General features: G+C 40.2%; 1 protein-coding gene across 15 annotated transcripts in view; it reads right to left on the bottom strand.

Moving 5' to 3' along the window:
* CTBP1 (C-terminal binding protein 1) overlaps nt 1-18,693 on the bottom strand; it is a 408,406-nt gene that overhangs the window by 37,995 nt on the left and 351,718 nt on the right. For 12 of the 15 annotated variants that reach the window (XM_027826156.3, XM_043544846.1, XM_037898255.2 and 9 more), the window contains one exon: nt 12,863-13,017. In XM_027826156.3, the coding sequence (XP_027681957.2) occupies nt 12,863-13,017 (155 nt within the window). Of the gene's footprint in view, nt 1-12,862; nt 13,018-17,401; nt 17,619-18,693 lie in introns of all 15 variants that reach the window. The other 3 variants (XM_037898259.2, XM_027826162.3, XM_043544851.1) reach the window with 1 other exon arrangement.

Below are 18,693 nucleotides of genomic sequence, written 5' to 3'. Positions count from 1 at the left end.
TGCCACTGTGCTTTTTCAAATAGAACGGGTTTGTTATAAAAGGTCAGGTATAGGACCTTCTGTTACCTGCCCTCTATTTTAAGTCAGTATTTATTTATTTATTTCCCTTTCGTGGCTGACAAACCAATTTACGTCCATTAGATGCTGTAGCAAACTGCCTGCTTCAAAGTCATTGGGACATTCCTCTTTGCTCTGGCTCACACAGTTTGCTATCGGAACTGGGCAGCCAGGTCTTTCAGCTCCTCCTACTTTTCCCCACAATGACTGCACCAGTTTCAAAATGTGTTAAGTCCTCACAGGCCTTAACAGATTCTGTGCCACAGATGTGGTGGACATTTATGTTTTACAGAGCTTTTCAAATATTAACTTGAGTGCTGACTACTTAGGGCTACAATTCCTCTTAGTTTTCCTAATTATTTGTAGTTATATTTTAGCATTAAACTATCGCAGCCATTCTGGGTATCATCAGCTGTTCACCACCATAAGAGCTTTAGTTTGTAATTTTTGGGGGGGCGATAACTCTTAATGCTTCCCATTTATACAAAAAGCGAACAGTCTTAGCATAATGTGTTAAAAGCCTCAAATAACCAGGTTGGGAGCAGCATTCAGGATGTAACGTAAACTTCAACCCTTATTTTTCTTTTTCTGGTGATCATATATTGCTGGATTCTGTTCAGACACCTGATTCAAACCCCATTTTAGTCAGCAGAAAGATTCCCATTGGCTTCAATGGGCTTTGGATCAGACCCAGCGTACAGAGAATACAGTCAGCAAGGGCTCAGCAGCACCCCCACATGGAGCTGGTCTGAAGCTGTAGCAAAAAGTCACCCTCTGACTCTCTAGCCCTTAAAGGGGCACACACCTTTTCCAGCAAACCAGAAAACAGCCCCCACCCACCACTTAACGTGCGGTGAGGTCACTCTGCTGGCCATTACATTTGCTTTACATGATTTAAAGGAGGTATTCTTTAAAGGAGCAGAAACAGGGTATGTGTGTATGTGGGGGGAAGGGGTGTTTGGGGCTCCTATGACTGGTGCGGCAGGGAGCCAACACCACCCTTTATATTCCCCCTTAATCCTCATCCCCCTTAACTGGGGGAGGGAGGCAGGGAAGGGGGATAGATTCTTCAGGTTGGCTGGGGACCAAGATGGGAAAGGGGGATAGCTGGCAGAAGCCCTTTGGGCGTCTACTGAAATGATTATGGAGTTACCTGCACTGTACACTTTTATCTGCCAGGTACTCCCAGATATTTAAGAATAAAGTTGCGACCTAATTAAACCACATCCAGTGTCTGGACAATGGTGCAATAGCTCTGAATAAAATTAACATTACAAAAATTATCAAGAAGCACTACCCATGCAAGCAAGACCTGATCGATCACCAGAAAAACCTGTTAGTTCGTGTTGCCTTTTTATGGTTTCAGTTTTCCAATAAAAAACTAACTTCTGAATGTTGATCTCAAATATAGATCTCTGCAGTGTGTTTCACTGCCAATAATGCACTTGCCCAATGATATAACTTTATGCTGTAAAGATCCAAACTAATGCTCACTGACTTCTGTTGATTAGTGACACTAACTTAGGCCCTAAAAACTGTGACACTTAATGCAAACTATATGCACATGTATACACCCCCCACAACACACATTATGTTATATATAACATTAAAAGAAAACCTGCCTTTATGCTCTCATGTTTACAATATAGTAAAGACTTAAACTTTCTGTTTCTATGGCAGCTTTTTTTTTTAAAACAAAAAACCACCAAAACAGTTTGCCTAAATTAAACCACTACTTCAATCCCAGAACTACTTGACAGTACATGCAACTGCTTTATCACTGTAGTCAATCTTAGATCACAGTCTCTTAGTACACTTTTCCCTTCGTACATTTTCTCGTGTTTAAAATAAAAAAAAAAAAGCCCTCAGTTTTTAAGGAAAGTTCTTTTCAGACTACATAGTTTCTATGCATGGATTCACTTGTGTTTTCTATTAATAAATCTAGAATTATTTAACATTTAAACTCAATCTATTAGAAATGCAAGCTGGATTGAAACCATCTTCACTGGAAGATTCATTATGCCATGAATGTCACTGACAGTAACATATCAACACAATGAGCATGGTCTTAAAAATATTTAAAAAAACAAACAGATGCAAAAAAGAGAAATCATCATAATAATCACCAGCATTTTTGAAGCACTAGTGATCCATCGCTAGTATGGTACTGAAAGGAGCCGTGAGATGCTTGCTGATAACTAACTACATTACAGACTCCAAGCTGTCTGCAAGATTGATATACTGCTTCTTGGGCATGGCAGCACTTTAAGAGTTTTGACTTTTTACACTGGCAGCCTGCCCTGATGCACAGTGTTTCACAAGATCTGCAATGTTAGCACATGTAAATGTGACTGTGGCTGGAATTTAGGGGTGACTTGCTGTTGGGATACACCACCTAACACTTTTTTGTCTAATCTGACTAGATTTACTAAACTTTTCTATAATTGTCAAAAATCTTTCATTAGGGGCCTGAGCCAAAGCCCAACTAAGTTAATTCAAAGACTCTCATGAACTTCAGTGGGCTTTGGATCAGATCCAAGCTGAAAATTCACCCAGCAATATTGGGGAAGATCCCCAATTCTGTACAGCAAAAAGGCTGACTCCAAGCCTTCCCTGTGGGTTGGAGGGTGGTTTCCAACACTCTAAGCTATTTTCTCACCCTTAAGGTGCCAAAAGGCTCATTTCCCCTTGAGGGACTAACACAAAACTTTTAAATATGTCATGTTTCAAAATAAATCCACTCTTCCTTCTCCATTTTTAAAAATCATTATGCTTTCCTTGTTTGCTAATTTCTAAAGTATTTATGGCTCAAAGAAGGGCCAGCTACCACTCAGCTCATATTCTTCTAGTTTCTAATCCTGCAGTAAAATTATACTACAGTATCTGTGATATTAAAGTAAACAATAATGATGTTACAAATGCAAGATTATGGCTTCAAAGAGAAGAAGCTAGCCGTGGAATGCTTTTATTCATACACAAATATAAGATAAAGAGCATATCAAAGAAAAATCATGGAGCAGGTACTCAAGGAATACATTTTGAAGCACTTGGAGGAGAGGAAGGTGATCAGGAACAGTCAACATGGATTCACCAAGAGCAAGTCATGCCTGACCAACCTGATTGCCTTCTATAATGAGATAACTAATGGCTCTGTGGATGTGGGGAAAGCAGTGGCACGATATACCTTGACTTTACCAAAGCTTTTGATACAGTCTCCCAAAGTATTCTTGCCAGCAAGTTAAAGAAGTATGGATTGGATGAATGGACTATAAGGTGGACAGAAAGCTGGCTAGATTGTCGGGATCAACAGCTCTATGTCTAGTTGGCAGCCGGTATCAAGTGGAGTGCCCCAGGGGTCGGTCCTCGGGCTGGTTTTGTTCAACATCTTCATTAATGATCTGGATGATGGGATGGATTTCACCCTCTGCAAGTTCATGTATGGCACTAAGGTGGGCGGAGGGGGGTGGGGGGGGAGAGAAGAGGTAGATACCCTGGAGGGTAGTGATAGGGTCCAGATTTGACCTAGACAAATTGGAGGATTGGGTCAAAAGAAATCTGATGAGGTTCAACAAGGAAAAGTGAAGAGTCCTGTACTTAGGACGGAAGAATCCCATGCAGTGCTACAGGCTGGGGACCGACCGGCTAAGCGGCAGTTCTGCAGAAAAGGGCCTGGGGAGTACATTGGATAAGAAGCTGGATATCAGTCAACAGTGTGCCCTTGTTGCCAAGAAGGCTAACTGCATATTTGGGCTGCATTAGTAGGAGCATTGCCAGCAGATTGAGGGAAGTGATTATTCCCCTCTATTCAGCACTGGTGAGGTCACATCTAGAGTTCTGCATCCAGTTTTGGGCCTTCCACTACAGAAAGGATGTGGACAAATTGGAGAGAGTCCAGCGGAGACCAATGAAAATGATCGGGGGGGTGTGGGGTGGAGGACATGACTTATGAGGAGAGGCTGAGGGAACTGGGCTTATTTAGTCTGCAAAAGAGAAGAGTGAGGGGAGATTTGATAGCAGCCTTCAGCTACCTGAAGGGGGTTCCAAAGATGATGGAGGTCGGCTGTTCTCAGTGGTTGCAGATGACAGAAAAAGGAGCAATAGTCTCAAGTTGCAGTGGGGGAGGTCTAGATTGGATATTAGTAAAAATTATTTCACTAGGAGGAGGAGGAAGCACTGGAATGGGTTACTTAGGGAGGTGGTAGAATCTCCATCTTTAGAGGTTTTTAAGGCCTAGCTTGACAAACCCCTGGCTGGGATGATTCAGTTTGCGTTGGTCCTGCTTTGAGCAGGCGATTGGACTAGATGACCTCCTGAGGTCTCCACCAACCCTAATCTTCTATGATTCTTTGACATAGTAGAATAATATTCGCAACATCTATTTTTTATTGTATATTTTTGAAATGTTTGCTCCACAATTAAAGCTCTCCTTTAGGATAATTTTAGCTCAACTTATAATAAGAAACCTTGTTTTTTAAAATTTCTACATTGAAAACAATCATTACATATTTCTGAGTCCTATAAAAATGGAATTCAACTGAATGTTAACCTTTTAAACTTCTTGAGCTTTTACATTAAACCAGAAATATGGAAATGTAACATTTTTTGTAAGTGACTTTATTTTGTGCTTTTAACTGGAGCAATGAGATGCAACAGTTGCTTTCTAATTGAATTCAGTAAGATTTTGATGCTTGGATTGTATGCTATGTGACATAATAAAAGTCTCCTTTCCAAGAGAGCATACAACTCTTATTAACTTTACTGTGAATTATGTGCATACATTATAAGGAAAATCAGAGGCGATTTGGTTATTTAATTTTCAGCACACCAGTCCATTTAGTCAAAAAATCCAATATTTAGTAGCCTATCTAGGTAGCAAGACATATGATAATGCATAGTTAAAAGAAAGTGAGGAAGTGTATGCAGTTTGAACCGAAGCCTGAACCCCAGTCCAGAATATAAACTTTGTTCTGACGATGTGATAAATCAGTCCTTACTGCTGCCCTCCCACCTTCCCTTCTGTGGCCTGAAAATTTGCGGGGATGACTTAATTTCCTTCTCTTTTTGCTTGGCCTAGATTGTTTTTCTAGTTTCATATCTTACATGCTCTGAGGGCTTCCGTTTGGCACGACAAAAAGTACTCTGAGCTGTAGACTGTAACACAGTGATTTGGAAGCCCAAAAAGAGTAAAAGTTAAGTTCAGGGAGTTCTAGGCACCACAAAAGCACTAGGGATCTGTTTGACTCTGTAATTCTTTTAACGGGTACACAAGACACACTGTGAAAGTAGATGGTAAGAGAGGACTCAGAAGTGTCATGTATGCCAGAAAAGGGATATTAATGGCAAACAGAACTGAATGGGAAGGGGGATCTTGGAATTGGGAGAGAAGCGACAGGTTGCAGGTCTATAGAACAGGTTGGAAGGATGGTGTACTGCAACTATAAAGGAAGAGGATATTGCATGAGCCTGGAACATAAGAATGTGAGCAATGTAGCCTTTTGCATATGGAAGAAGAGACGGGAGACAAGGGAAGAATGCTGAATGGCTCAAATAGGAGAGAGGGAAACTCAGAGATTCAGGTAATGTTCTGAAAGAATCTTTGGATGTTTGGATATTTGGATAACCAAACCCAAAGTATTTTAAGTTAACCCACCACAAATTATATTCAGTGAAATCCCCTACTCCAGGGACGGAGAAAACCTGGCAGTTTAATGGAGGAGATTGTGGTCGAATACAGGTAGAGCAGCATTATATTTTGTACCTTTGGGAACACTTTGGGATGATTTCATGAGAGCAGAGACCACCTAAAAAGCATATTTCACTGCGTAAAGAAATTAGACAGTTACTGTGAATAAGAGCAATGCAAGTTGTTACAGATTTGTTTAATGAGCAATTGCTTAAAATCATTTTTACATCTGAGTGTGACTGAACTGAGTCTCCCCAACTGGATGCAAGGACTCTAGGTCCCAGTTATAACACATTCCATATTACTTGGTTTGAATAAAACACTGCCTTTGGCAAAAACATGCTGCTTAACTCCACACAGTCATTGTTTAGACAAGACTTTGTTCTCTATACTGGTAAGAAAACTCAACATTTACAGTAACATGCAACTCAGAAATCAATGTTTAAACATGCTGACTGCCTGTCTTCCCAGCAGTAGTGATCCATGATGGTTAGTGAATATGGGGTAAAAAACTGAAACAGAAAATTCCGGTGTGCTGTTCTATCATATATATTAACAATCTCTGAACAAATGTAATGAGTTTTCTAACCGCACATTGCAGTTGATGCTTTAAAAAAAGCCTTGGGACATGATCAGTAAATATGGAATATTTTCCAGGAGGTGTAAAGCCCCCACTACTTCACTATCCTACCGGTCCTCTCAGGCCTGCCGACAGCAATTCCAGGCCCCAGGGCCAGGGCCGTCCCTAGGGGGGTGCGAAGCCCAGGGCGGAAGTGACGTATCCTTGGGGCCCAGAGAGGTCACCCTGATTTGCCGTACCCTAGGGACGGCTCTGCCCAGGGCAGAACAATCAATGGGCCCCCTAGAAAGGTCCGCCTGACATTTGGGCGGTTCTGCGCCTGTGCTGGCTGGTGCCCAGGGAGCTGCTGCTGGCTGCACTGCTGGGTGCACTCTTCGGGCACAGCCAGGGCTTCTACATGCCCGCCCAGCTGCTTTTGCTGCCGCCAGTACCGCCCCGCACGCACTTAGGAGTCTTGCAACCTGCCCGGGCAATTTAAAAGGGCCAGGACTCCCAGCCGCTGCTGCTGCCGCAGTACCAGCAGCCAGGAGCCCTGGGCCTTTTTAAATCACCCGAGTCCGTGGGCAGTTGCCCCATTTGTTCCCGTCCCGTCGGCAACCCTGTGTCCTCCAAAGTAGCAACCTTGGGGGTTTGTGGCCCAGCATTTTGAACATGAGATGAAGTATCAGGAATGCAGAGTTCTAATACCAGCTCATACACCAATTACTGCGGTCTTGAACAAGACACTTAAATTCTGTACTTTAGCTTTGTTATCTGTAAAATGGGAATGAAAATTCTTAGACTATGTAAAGTGAGCTGCTCAAGAGAAGAACTACAGAAGAATTATTTTCAATCATTACAGTTGAAAACTACTAGATTTGAAACTTTTTTCTGGTTTGAGAGGTTTTTCCTATATTAGTGTATGGGGAACAACAGGAAAATGGGTAAAGACTGGTAATGCTTGCCCACTGTTTATTATTAACATCCCAAATACAGGCTCTCCTCCAATTCTGTTGCGCCTCCCTCACTATCTGCTCTAAAATCTTCCCCTCATACATTACACCTCTAATCTTCACCCTGCTCTCATAGCAGACTTTTGTGTCTTTCAAAAAACCAAGAAATATATGAAACAGAAATTCTGTTTTTATTGAGAAAAATGCTTTGAGATCAGTAATTTAATCCCTTTTCCTTAGGTTTCTATCATCTCTCCCTCTTTCTTCTTTTCCTCCATACCCTAAAATGGTCTGATGTAAATACTTGTTTAGCATCAGGGTATGGTAGATGACAGATGTGAAAAAATACATATTTTGAATAACAGAATAATTTAGTGGTGCAGAGTGACAGTTGTTAGTATGCCCAGAAATCTGAATTTAAAGCGTGAAACAATTATTGAACTGTTCAGCAAATCACCTTGTAATTTTCTTTATTTTAAGCCTTTGTTTTTTTAAAATGGAAATACTGAAATACTGTGTTACATTTAAGATATAAACTTCATATGTAACATTAACTCCATCCTAATATTGTGTTGTGTGTGAATTTAGTTTTTAAACATTTTGAGACAAATATTTTTTGCTTGTAAAGCATCACAGCATATTATTAAACAATAACAGTAATAATATGGATACTGTTAGAGTATGACCCTGAGAGGTGCTGAGCTCCCTCCTGTCCCACCGAAGACAATGGAAATAAAGGATGGTCAGCACCACTCAGTACTGGGCTCTTAATAAGTGATACAGTTAATTTCAGTGTTCCTGTAGGCAGCTACAAATTGGGATTTGTTACATAAATTCATTCTGTGATCCTGAATACTAGAAAACCCAAAATGTGAACTTTGACCTTTCCACCAGAGGTCACCAAAAGGTCAACAGTCTTCATCAGATTTCAGTCATTGGCGTGCCCTTTTCAAGCTATAATTTGAAACAAGTGCCCCTTTCAGCTACAGTTTTGAACTTCTGAATGCTCATTCCGGCTGGACCATGGATTAGAACAAATACATTTGATATTTCTCTGAAACGTCATCAGTCTAACAATTTATACAAATTATATTAATTTCTTCCGTGGGGTGTTTTTTTTGGGTAGGAGACTTCCAATTTGGAGAAATTAAGGGCATTTATAGGTCAATGATTCTATTGATTGGATTTTAGTTAAGAAATCATTTGAAGGTACGAGGACTGCAGGTGCCAACATAAACAACCATGTCCAACTGAAGGGTGGACTGCTGTTATCTAGAAAAAAATCAAGTCTAAAGAATAGTTATGTTCTTTGCCCATAACATCTCCTCCTAGCTCCTTATCAACTGGATCCAGCTATTACCCCTATTAACTTCCTATGAAGATGGCTTAAAGTAGGACACAAAAATGAGGAGTTTAGAACTTTTTAAGGACAATTTAAAATAAATTTAAAGCAATATGCATTTCACTGTGTTTTAAATATGGATGTACATAAAAAATAGGAAACCCTCAAACTTGGTCAGGTTAATATATATTTTAAATTAAAAAATAAGAAATGGCCTGATGCGTGTCACAATTAATCTCTTAGATCCTTAAAAATTAAATAAAATTTAAAAATGTAAATGCGTTTTAAATATTTATGATGTTTTTTTATTCTTCTGCATTTCGCTCAAATCATCCAAAGAAGTCAGAATGGTAAATCTCATATTTGTTTCTAGTAGTTTCCAGTCAATTACACTTTTAGGTTTTCATGTACTTGCACCGTGTTGAAATGTCTGAATTGCAAACACTACATGGAAATATTTATTTGTTTCAATAGGAAGTAAAAAGAATCACGACATCATTTCTGTTTGTCTTAGGGTTTTGTAAAATGTGATTATTGTTGAAAAAAGCTTATTACAAAACCTAAATTTTGGGACATATTTAAGTTGATATTGTCCCATTTCTTCCAAAACCATCAGAGGAGTGAAGTTTTGGAATAGCCTTCCGAGGGAAGTAGTGGGGGCAAAAGATCTATCTTGCTTTAAGATTAAACTTGATAAGTTTATGGAGGAGATGGTATGATGGGATAACATGGCTTTGGTAATTAAATATCATGGTAAATAGGCCCAATGGCCTGTGATGGGTTTTAGATGGGGTAAGATCCAAGTTACCCGGGAAAGAATTTTCTGTAGTATCTGGCTGATGAATTTTGCCCATATGCTCAGGGTTTAGCTGATCGCCATATTTGGGGTCGGGAAGGAATTTTCCTCCAGGGCAGATTGGAAGGCCCTGGAGGTTTTTCGCCTTCCTCTGTAGCATGGGGCACGGATCACTTGCTGGAGGATTCTCTGCTCCTTGAGGTCTTTGAACTACAATTTGAGGACTTCAATAGCACAGATATAGGTGTGAGGTTTTTTTTGTGCGAGTGGTGGGTGAAATTCTGTGGCCTGCGTTGTGCAGGAGGTCAGACTAGATGATCATAATGGTCCCTTCTGACCTAAATATCTATGAATCTATGAAAAAACATCATTGATTCTGCATGGGGGGGGGGGGGGGGGGGGGGGGGGGAAGAGAGAGAGAGAGAGAGAGAGAGAGAGAGAGAGAGAGAGAGAGAGAGAGAGAGAGTGTGTGTGTGTGTGTGTGTGTGTGTGTGTGTGTGTGTGTGTGTGTGTGTGTGTGTGTGTGTACACGTGTGTACACTAAGGGCCTAATCCAGTGACCACTCAAGTAAATAGAAAAACTCCCATTGACTTTAATGGGCATTGGTCAGGACTAAAAATTCACCAGCTCGGACCCTTAACTTATAATTTATAATCTTTTATTAAAAGATAGCTCCTCCAGAAGTATACTATTTTTTTTTTAAAGCGGCTTCTACTCTGTGGGAAATCAACTGCATATTGAAGAAAGGACATTCAGAAAAATGAAATGGGGGTCTCCTTTTTAGAGTGAGGAATTTATTTCTCTTTCTTCACTACATTCCTTTATATCTCAAAATAAATAAATAAATAAAAATCAAAAATCAATGGGAACTGAGTCAGAAGAACTAAGACAACACTGATAGTGTAGAAAAACAATATTTAAGATAATTCTTGATAATGATTCTGACAACAGTGGACTACGGTACAATGACTTTTAAAAGCAAGACAGGAAGTCCAAGAATCTACAACAGAGAGGAACTATTTATAGAACTTGAGGAGTATGTAGCCATTCCTCTGTTGAACATTTCCATAACGAAAAAAAGAACATTTCCCATAAACATGATAAGAATGAGGAATACAAGTCTGCAATGTTGATAAGACATAAAAAATCCTTTAGACTTCTCTTTATATAGTAGCAAAACAGCTAGTCCACTATGTTTAAGAATATCATCAAGCTTTCCTTTATATATTCTAATTTTCAAGAGAGTTTAAAACAACAAAAATCATTTTTTGGATAGAAATCTGATTGCCAAAGAAATAATGAACACAACAGTTGGTTGATTTGATTATACCAGAAAGGCACTGCATAAAATAGGAGTCATTCACTTAACTGAAAGGAAACTATTATTGTTTGTACTTTCAAGAGCTGTCTTTAATATATAGCCATCTGAGGGAGGATTAGGTCTTTCCGACATAAAAATGCTTGCCTTTTAAAGGTTTATCAGTGCTATATTTTGTAAGAATGTAGAGCAAATAAAGTTAATAGTTCAGTTATGGTTTCAGTTTCTATCTAACATTTGAAAAAAGAGCCATGAACTGTCACATGCCTAAATATTACAATAATTGGACAGGGACAAGACCAATAATATATTTGCAGAGGCGCAAGAACATTAGCTCAATTCAATACACAGACGAAATCCCTAACATTTGGGACATATTCAGCTCTGTATTCACACACACTCTGTATTCACACAGCTCCATCTGCATCAGGAAGCTCACTGCAGCAGACACAGAAACACTTGTTTAACTGTGCCTACCTGGCCTGTCCATCAAGTTAGCATGTGAGCCTGCACTAGCCTGCCATTATACCTCCTTCTGATCTTCTGGGAGCAAGGACGGAAGACATCCTTGTGGGGTGAATCCCCGTTTCCCCATCTAGTTCTTCTCTGCTACCATGCTCATTGTACATGGTACCGATTTTTGGTAGCTGGAAGATAAGGTTTCCTTAGTTCCCAGGGTGGCAATATGGGCCATCCGAGGCCCTGGTCTGTTAGTGAGGAGTAAGAGCAGCAGGGTTTTCCCCATCCTATTGCTCCTGAAATATGGGAGTGAGGTGTTCTCCTCCCCTAGAAAATGCAAGGGAGCTTGGGTGGGGAGCAGGCCTTACCATGACACCAGTCCCCCAACAGGGAATACAGGCATACAAGCCAGCTGACAGCCCTAGATAACTGTCTCTTAACAAACCTGGAAGGCCTCCTCTCCCCAGGCTGTTTCACAGGTTCTTGAACTTTTGGCGGAGTCCAGTGAAGTGGCTGATAGGAATGCCTGAATTGGAATAGCAGCTTATTCACCCAACCCCAATACTAATGAACCTTTTGCTAAAATTTGTTTCAGCAATTACTTACTGCAGTTTAAGTTCTCAGTGCATGAGGCACCCACCCAAAGCTTGAGGGACCTACGGCTGAGAGGGGAATCTTTATTGCTTTGTAAGTTCTCAGTTTATATGCTATCATACTAATATTTACAATATACATACTGTTTCTCAGCTACTGTAATTCTCTCTATGAATGAAATTCTACTACACCTCTACCCAGATATAACACAGTCCTCGGGAGCCAAAAAAATCTTACTGCGTTATAGGTGAAACCGTGTTAAATCAGGGTAGAGGGATTAGAGTATACAAAGAAATAATGTGCTTCGAAATTTTACGAGGACAGATATTTTTATTCCTTTAGGATAAAAATGTTTGTAAACTTGCAAACTAAATAATTTTTGTTATTAGGGGCAGAGGGTCTCGGGCGGGGGCACGGGAGGGAGGCAGGAGCTGAGCGAAGCAGCGGCTGCAGCAAAACCACCCAGCCTGGCGGAGGGGCCAGGGAGTGGGAAGCGCGGAGCTGGGGCCGGGGCTGAAGCACGGACCAGCTCCCTCCGGTCACAGGCACCCAGGCTGAGGCATGAACTTCCAGCCATGAGCCCCCCCGCCACAGCCCCGCCGCGCTTCTCCTGCACGTCTGAATCGACCCCCGTTCCCCTTCCCCCCGTGGCCCCATTATCCAACCCCTCGGCCCCAGCCCGGCATCCTTACTTAACACGCTGCTCAGAGCAGTGTGTGGGAGCCAGACACGCTGAGGCACTGATCCACCGGAGCACGCAGCCCCGCCCACCAGAGCACTGCTTTACCGCATTATATCCGAATTCGCATTATATCAGACCGCGTTATATTGGGGTAGAAGTGTATATGTAGTGGATGAACACAAGGCCAATGTCCCATCTAAGGCAAGGTGCCCGGGGCTATATTTCACTGTGTTTGAATAAAGGTATTATTCTCTGTTTCCCCTCTATATGAAGTTTGCCTAATTCCTGACCAATTTGGGTATCTTTTCAACTGTTAACCAAAATACTGTCACTTACATAATAATGTACATGTTCTCTTGTAATTGTAAAAATGCTTATATTATACTTGCCAACCAGGAGTGTGATTGAAATGTTTTACCTTTTCATGAATTTCTTGTGTGGACTGAGCATCACAAAATGCCACCGTGGCTACGTCCTTCAGAATAGGCATTTCTACTGTACAATCCCTGCCATCCAGCAAAGCTACCAAAGGGCGTGGGTGCATGGGCCCATTCATGATCGGAGGTCGAATGCCTACAATGAAATAGAGAAACAGTATTATTTATAAATTGAGAACACGCATTTTTCAAAAACAAAATTAAAATTAACCTCTATATTTGTATGATAGCAAAGAAACATTTCAAGAGATAAAAGCCAGTAAATTAGGAACCGACTTGTTCTCAGCAGCAAACAATAAAAACAAGAAAATGCTGGGAAGCAGACACTTGACAGGTTTGCGTTGCTACATTCTGAAGCAATCGAGTAAAAGTACTAGAGCAGCCTCAAGATCCTAGACCCTGAACTGCAAAAGACTGAAAACAACAAGGAAATAGTACAGTCATTTGCTAAAGACAGGACCTCACTGCACTACTGAGTAGCATCTGTACAAAGCTTGGGTCAGGTGTCACTCTGACAGGATTTCACCAACTCTGAAATCTCAAAATAGCGCAACAAAAATATTCTGCAGGCAGGTGACAGTGAAATTTATAGAACAACGTAACATGCATTCATACACTGAGCATTCAGTTTATAATTACAGATAATGATCTGCTGAGACTGAAATCACACTGAGAAATAATTAATGCAATCCTGTGTGATTTGCTGAAGAGCCAGTGTAAAAGTTCATAATGCTGACCTAAAGAGTTCTCTTTTAAAATTTATGAATTTCGTAAAATTCATCTTTGAGCTTTGTCAAAATTGATGCATCAGTACTTGGTTTTTTCCCTAAAAACAAAACCAACAGCAGCACTTAGCAACAACAGTATGATAACAAAGAAATATACATATTGAGTGGTGGGGGGAAAGAACGAGTTAAGGATGCAGGCTTTTTTTTTCAAGATTCCAAGATGCTAGAAATGAAAAAAATATTTAAGAAACATCATGAAAATACTTTGAGTATCTTTTTAATGGCATAGAAATTATAAGTATGCAAACCTAATTGAGGAAAGATTCCTGTAAACTTCAATAATATTAAATCATTATATTTATAGGAAAATGACTCTCTCAAAGAGACAATGAAAAATGAATACAAGAGGTAGGGAATACTGTAGTCTTTTCCACTACAGTACATACAGTTTGAACTACTGCAAGAGAAGCAGTCTTGAAATTCCTCATGTATCCATCATAATTTCTATACATGTGTTGTAGTATGAATTTTATATGCTTCGCATTCGCTAAACAATTAGTCTTAAAGCTAGTGCAAGAGAGCAAGGGGGGATGAGGGTCCCTGCCACCTGCACAGGTTCCTTGTTTCATGGGGCAGAGTGTGGGGGGCTGAGCAGCCTCTGTGGGACTGCTACTCTGTCTACTGTGCAGATGGGTGGAGAACAGGGGGAGCCCTGACTATCCCGTGGAAAGTTGCTGGCCAAAAGAACCGAGTTGCTGTGGAGGGGGATCTACCACGGGCCCATACTAATAGTGGATTAGTTCCCCACTAGAGCTGAAGTGAGGAATGGGAGTGGGGGAACCATTAAACAAATGGTGACTCAAAGTCACAATTCATTCTCTGGTCTGTTCCTGGGGCAGCGCTGCTACTTGTTGCCCCTTAGTCGGCAGGTTGTAAATATACAGTCTAGCCCTACAGTATGATTTCATATTTAAGCCATTTACTTGCTCAAAGAGTATTTTGGTGAAAAAAAGTATTAAAGTCAGCAAAATTTAAATCCGCTTAATACTTTTTCCAATTATTCCTATATTCATGCTTTTTCAGATGGCACAAAATCCCTTGAGAGGCATCTAGAAATAACTCTTGGCTTCAATTTAAATATTACTAGATAATTTTGTCCTCTTTTAAAAGCAAACAGCAGCAGGATCTCTCAAGCTTAAAGCAGGAGGGCAATGGATTTTACAAACCCCTTCGTATCTGGTCGCCGCCTAAATCTGTTTGGCCCCATTGCCTTCCCAACAGACTGGTCATGCCAATGGAGTTGTATGATTACATGGCCGTCCAACATCTTGACAGATGAAAGAAGGTGTGACAAAGTTGGTCTGATAGTGGTGCTTAGCGATGGTATGGGAAAAGTAAATGGAGTAGCAATGGCACTCTGTGGATGAGATGCTCATGAAAACCCTTCTCTCTCAAGAAAGGGCCAAGCATATCAATTTTCATTATCAATTACAGTGGGTCTCCTCCTTGGTAAGACAGCAGGGTTCTATTTAGAGACATTTCTGGCACACACCACCAAGAATTTCAGTGCTCATTTCAATATTCATACACTTGGATCAGCTTCAAAAATTAAGTATGATAGAAACAAAACGTAGAGCTTTTCTTTTTGGCTCTTCTTGAATCCTGTATCTAGGATAGCCTAATAGCCATTTGCACCATCCACAAAGGACCATGCGTTATCCTTGACATTGGTAGTATTTTCTTATAAATACATCATACGCTAGTGCATGACACAGAACATATAACTTAACGAATATATAACTTAACACCACACGAATATATAACTTAACACCAGAAATTTACTTCCACTACCCTGACAACTACTGATCCTTTTCAATGGGAACTTCACTGAAAGCCCCCACTGTAAATTCACCTGGAACTCTGCCATGCTTTCAAAGTAAAGTAACTTACAGAATCCCTGCTGGTATCCTGATATGTAACCCAAAGTGCAATAAAGTACAATTACACTTTGAAAATGAACTGTAAAAATAGTAATTGTGGGATTCCAGGTTTATTGCCTTTCTTATCAACTGGTCACGTAACAAGCAGAAGATGTTTTTTCTAACCACCAGTCCAGCAAACCTAGCCTGGGTCTGAGAGACAAATTGGATTCATTTTGGCTCATGCCTCATCACCAGTAATAAAGATACTTGCAACTGGAACTTTGGACCAAAACTACAGATGATGAACAAGCCAATATATATATAACTCAGAGGAGCCCTCAAAAGTATGTCTCTCTCACCAACAGAAGCTGGCCCAATAAAAGATATTATCCCATCCACCTTGTCTCTCTAATAGTTTTGCAACACTAACATGAAAGTAATAAATTTTTTTTTTCAGTAGGACAGCAGATATGACTCTGAATAAACACAGAGTGCAGAATGGTTGAATAAGAAAATGCCATTTTTACAATCACTTTCCAGACAAAGCCAATCTTAAGAGTTCACAAAATACTGAACTGCTAACTCAATAGAAAACCACTTTTTAAAATAAGGATTCCTCCAAAAGGGGATCACTAAAAAATACACAAAGCCTGGTTCTGTTTTCATTTATGTCAGTGTAACTCCATGGATTGTAACTGAGTTACACCTGACAGGTTTCAGAGTGGTAGCTGTATTATTTCAGTATCAGCAAAAAGAACGAGGAGTACTTGTGGCACCTTAGAGACTAACAAATTTATCTGAGCATAAGCTTTCGTAGGCTAAAGCCCACTTCATTGAAGGCATGCAGTGGAAAATACAGTAGGAAGATATGTATATACATACACATACACAGAGAACATGAAAACTTGGGTGTTGCCATACCCACTATACCGAGAGTGATCAGTTAAGGTGAGCTATTATCAGCAGGAGAAAAAAAAAACCTTTTGTAGTGCGCCTCTTTAACATTGGCATAAGTGATGTATCAGACTCAGGCCCAAGATATAAAAGGAAAGGTAACAAAAATAACGAAGTACACTTCTACTCTACAGAACTTCAGACTGGGTGTAGCCAGTAGTCCTCTCAGAATTTAAGCCTAACCAGTGACTTTGACCATGAACATCCAGCTAATCCTTTGTTTGCCAAAGTGCTCCCTAAACTTCAGGCTAGATTTCCTGTTGCACAACTTCTCAGCATAAATACCATATAACTGAACTACAGACTAACTCAACACTTAAGTGAATTTACAGTAATTTCATCTCAATGGCAGTAACCATTTGAAGTTTACATTTGACAAACAGTTTCACTATGAATCAGAGTCTTCTGAACAAGAAACCATTTCTTCCACCATTTGGGTGCATTCTGTCTATATCTTATCTAGAAATGTCATGGTGTGCCATGTGTCTGGTCTCTGCAGCAAGCCCTCAGAGTGGCAGGATAAAGAAATGTGTAATCAAGAGCAATATTTTCCACGCTTGTATTAAAATAAAACATGCAACCTAATGCCAAAAAAAGAGTAACTTTAATGTGGATAAAATGGGATTTTTCAACCACAAATACTAAACTCAGATTTAAGAGCCAATTTTGCTTGGTTGGCTTTTGCAGGTATATGGTATATCATAGAGTCATAGAATATCAGGGTTGGAAGGGACCTCAGGAGGTCATCTAGTCCAACTCCCAGCTCAAAGCAGGACCAATCCCCAACTAAATCATAATATAGGTAGAAGAAGAACTTTCAAACCATCTACCCCAGATCACAGCAGCTTCACAATGTATGATCAAAAAAAAAATCTCAGTTTATCCTAACTCCAAACTTTCAGGAACCCCTACCAACCTGACATTTTTTAATCTGAGCTTGATTTCCAGGATCATGAATTCGATTTCTCAATGCTTTACAATCTTCAGTATTCTCAGGGAGAATAGCATCCTGTCACTTGATCCTCATTTCCATGTCTTTAACTTTTCTTGCAGTCTCCTGTAATCTTGAACCAAAGCTTTTAAACTTCTTATCCACTGCAACCTCTGTAGCCTGGATCGTGTTCAAATTTTTACTAAAAATTAAACACAAAAAATACATTAAAACAACATTAAGGGTCTGACTCATACGCACAAAAGCGAGGAAATTCAAAGTTGAAGCTTCTCACGGCATCCTTACTTTTCCCCCTTTCACTGCTAGTTTTCCACCACACCTGCAGTGCGCTGCCATCATCCATTAACATTCCACTGAAATCAATGGAATGTTAAGACATACATGGAACATCCAGCAGCACAGCAGGGGCACGCACTGTAAATGGACATACCTGGAATGTTCAGAGCAGCCATGTGATAAACTTTTTGCCTAGGTGTTGTAGGGTTCTGAGGACAGTTTGTGATCTCCTGTACCATACGGTGCTGGAAAAGCCAGACACAGTAGTGTGCATTAAAGATGGAGTGAGAAGACTTAACTCTGAATTTGCTGGTTTTGGTGGTATAAGTCAGGCCCTTAATGTTATCTAAATGTATTTAAGAAAAAAAATCTTCTGCTAACAGCTCTAAATTCAACAGGCCTCATTCCAGCAATCACTGACACAAGTCTGTCTTGTCAATACATAAAATCATTGAGGCCAAAGTTTCAGCACCACTACAAGGCAATTGTGTCAACAACTGTTCATGTTTTACTGAAATAAAAGATAAATAATACGACAGTACAATACGCATACCCATGCACAGTAGCTACACATGTGAAGAGTAACTATTACATATGGCCACATAACAGTGCCCTTTAAAACTGAATATTAGGATGATTATTAAAAAAAACCAAAACACACATTCAAATCTAGTGTGAAACCAGTTTTCAGTTACAGAATCGGACACAGGGTGAACCTAAAACACAAGCAATGTGAGTGATTGCTTGGGTCTTCACACAGACTTGGGGATTAATGCCTGATCACCCGCTCTGGCACTAAGTTTGGAGAGGAAGGCATCTCATGCCCAATTCCCCTCATTCCTTTAGTTGTTGTGCCCTACAAATCATCCATCCAGCCCTTACATGAATCCACAGCATTTATTTTTCTTATTCTCTGGTAACTTAACAAATGGATAAGCCACCCAAAATTTGTTAAACAAAAATCCCAATACGCACACACA

Source organism: Chelonia mydas, chromosome 4 (genome assembly GCF_015237465.2).
Source record: "Chelonia mydas isolate rCheMyd1 chromosome 4, rCheMyd1.pri.v2, whole genome shotgun sequence".
NCBI classification, from domain to species: domain Eukaryota; kingdom Metazoa; phylum Chordata; order Testudines; family Cheloniidae; genus Chelonia; species Chelonia mydas.
This window is presented reverse-complemented; position numbering and strand designations above follow the sequence as displayed.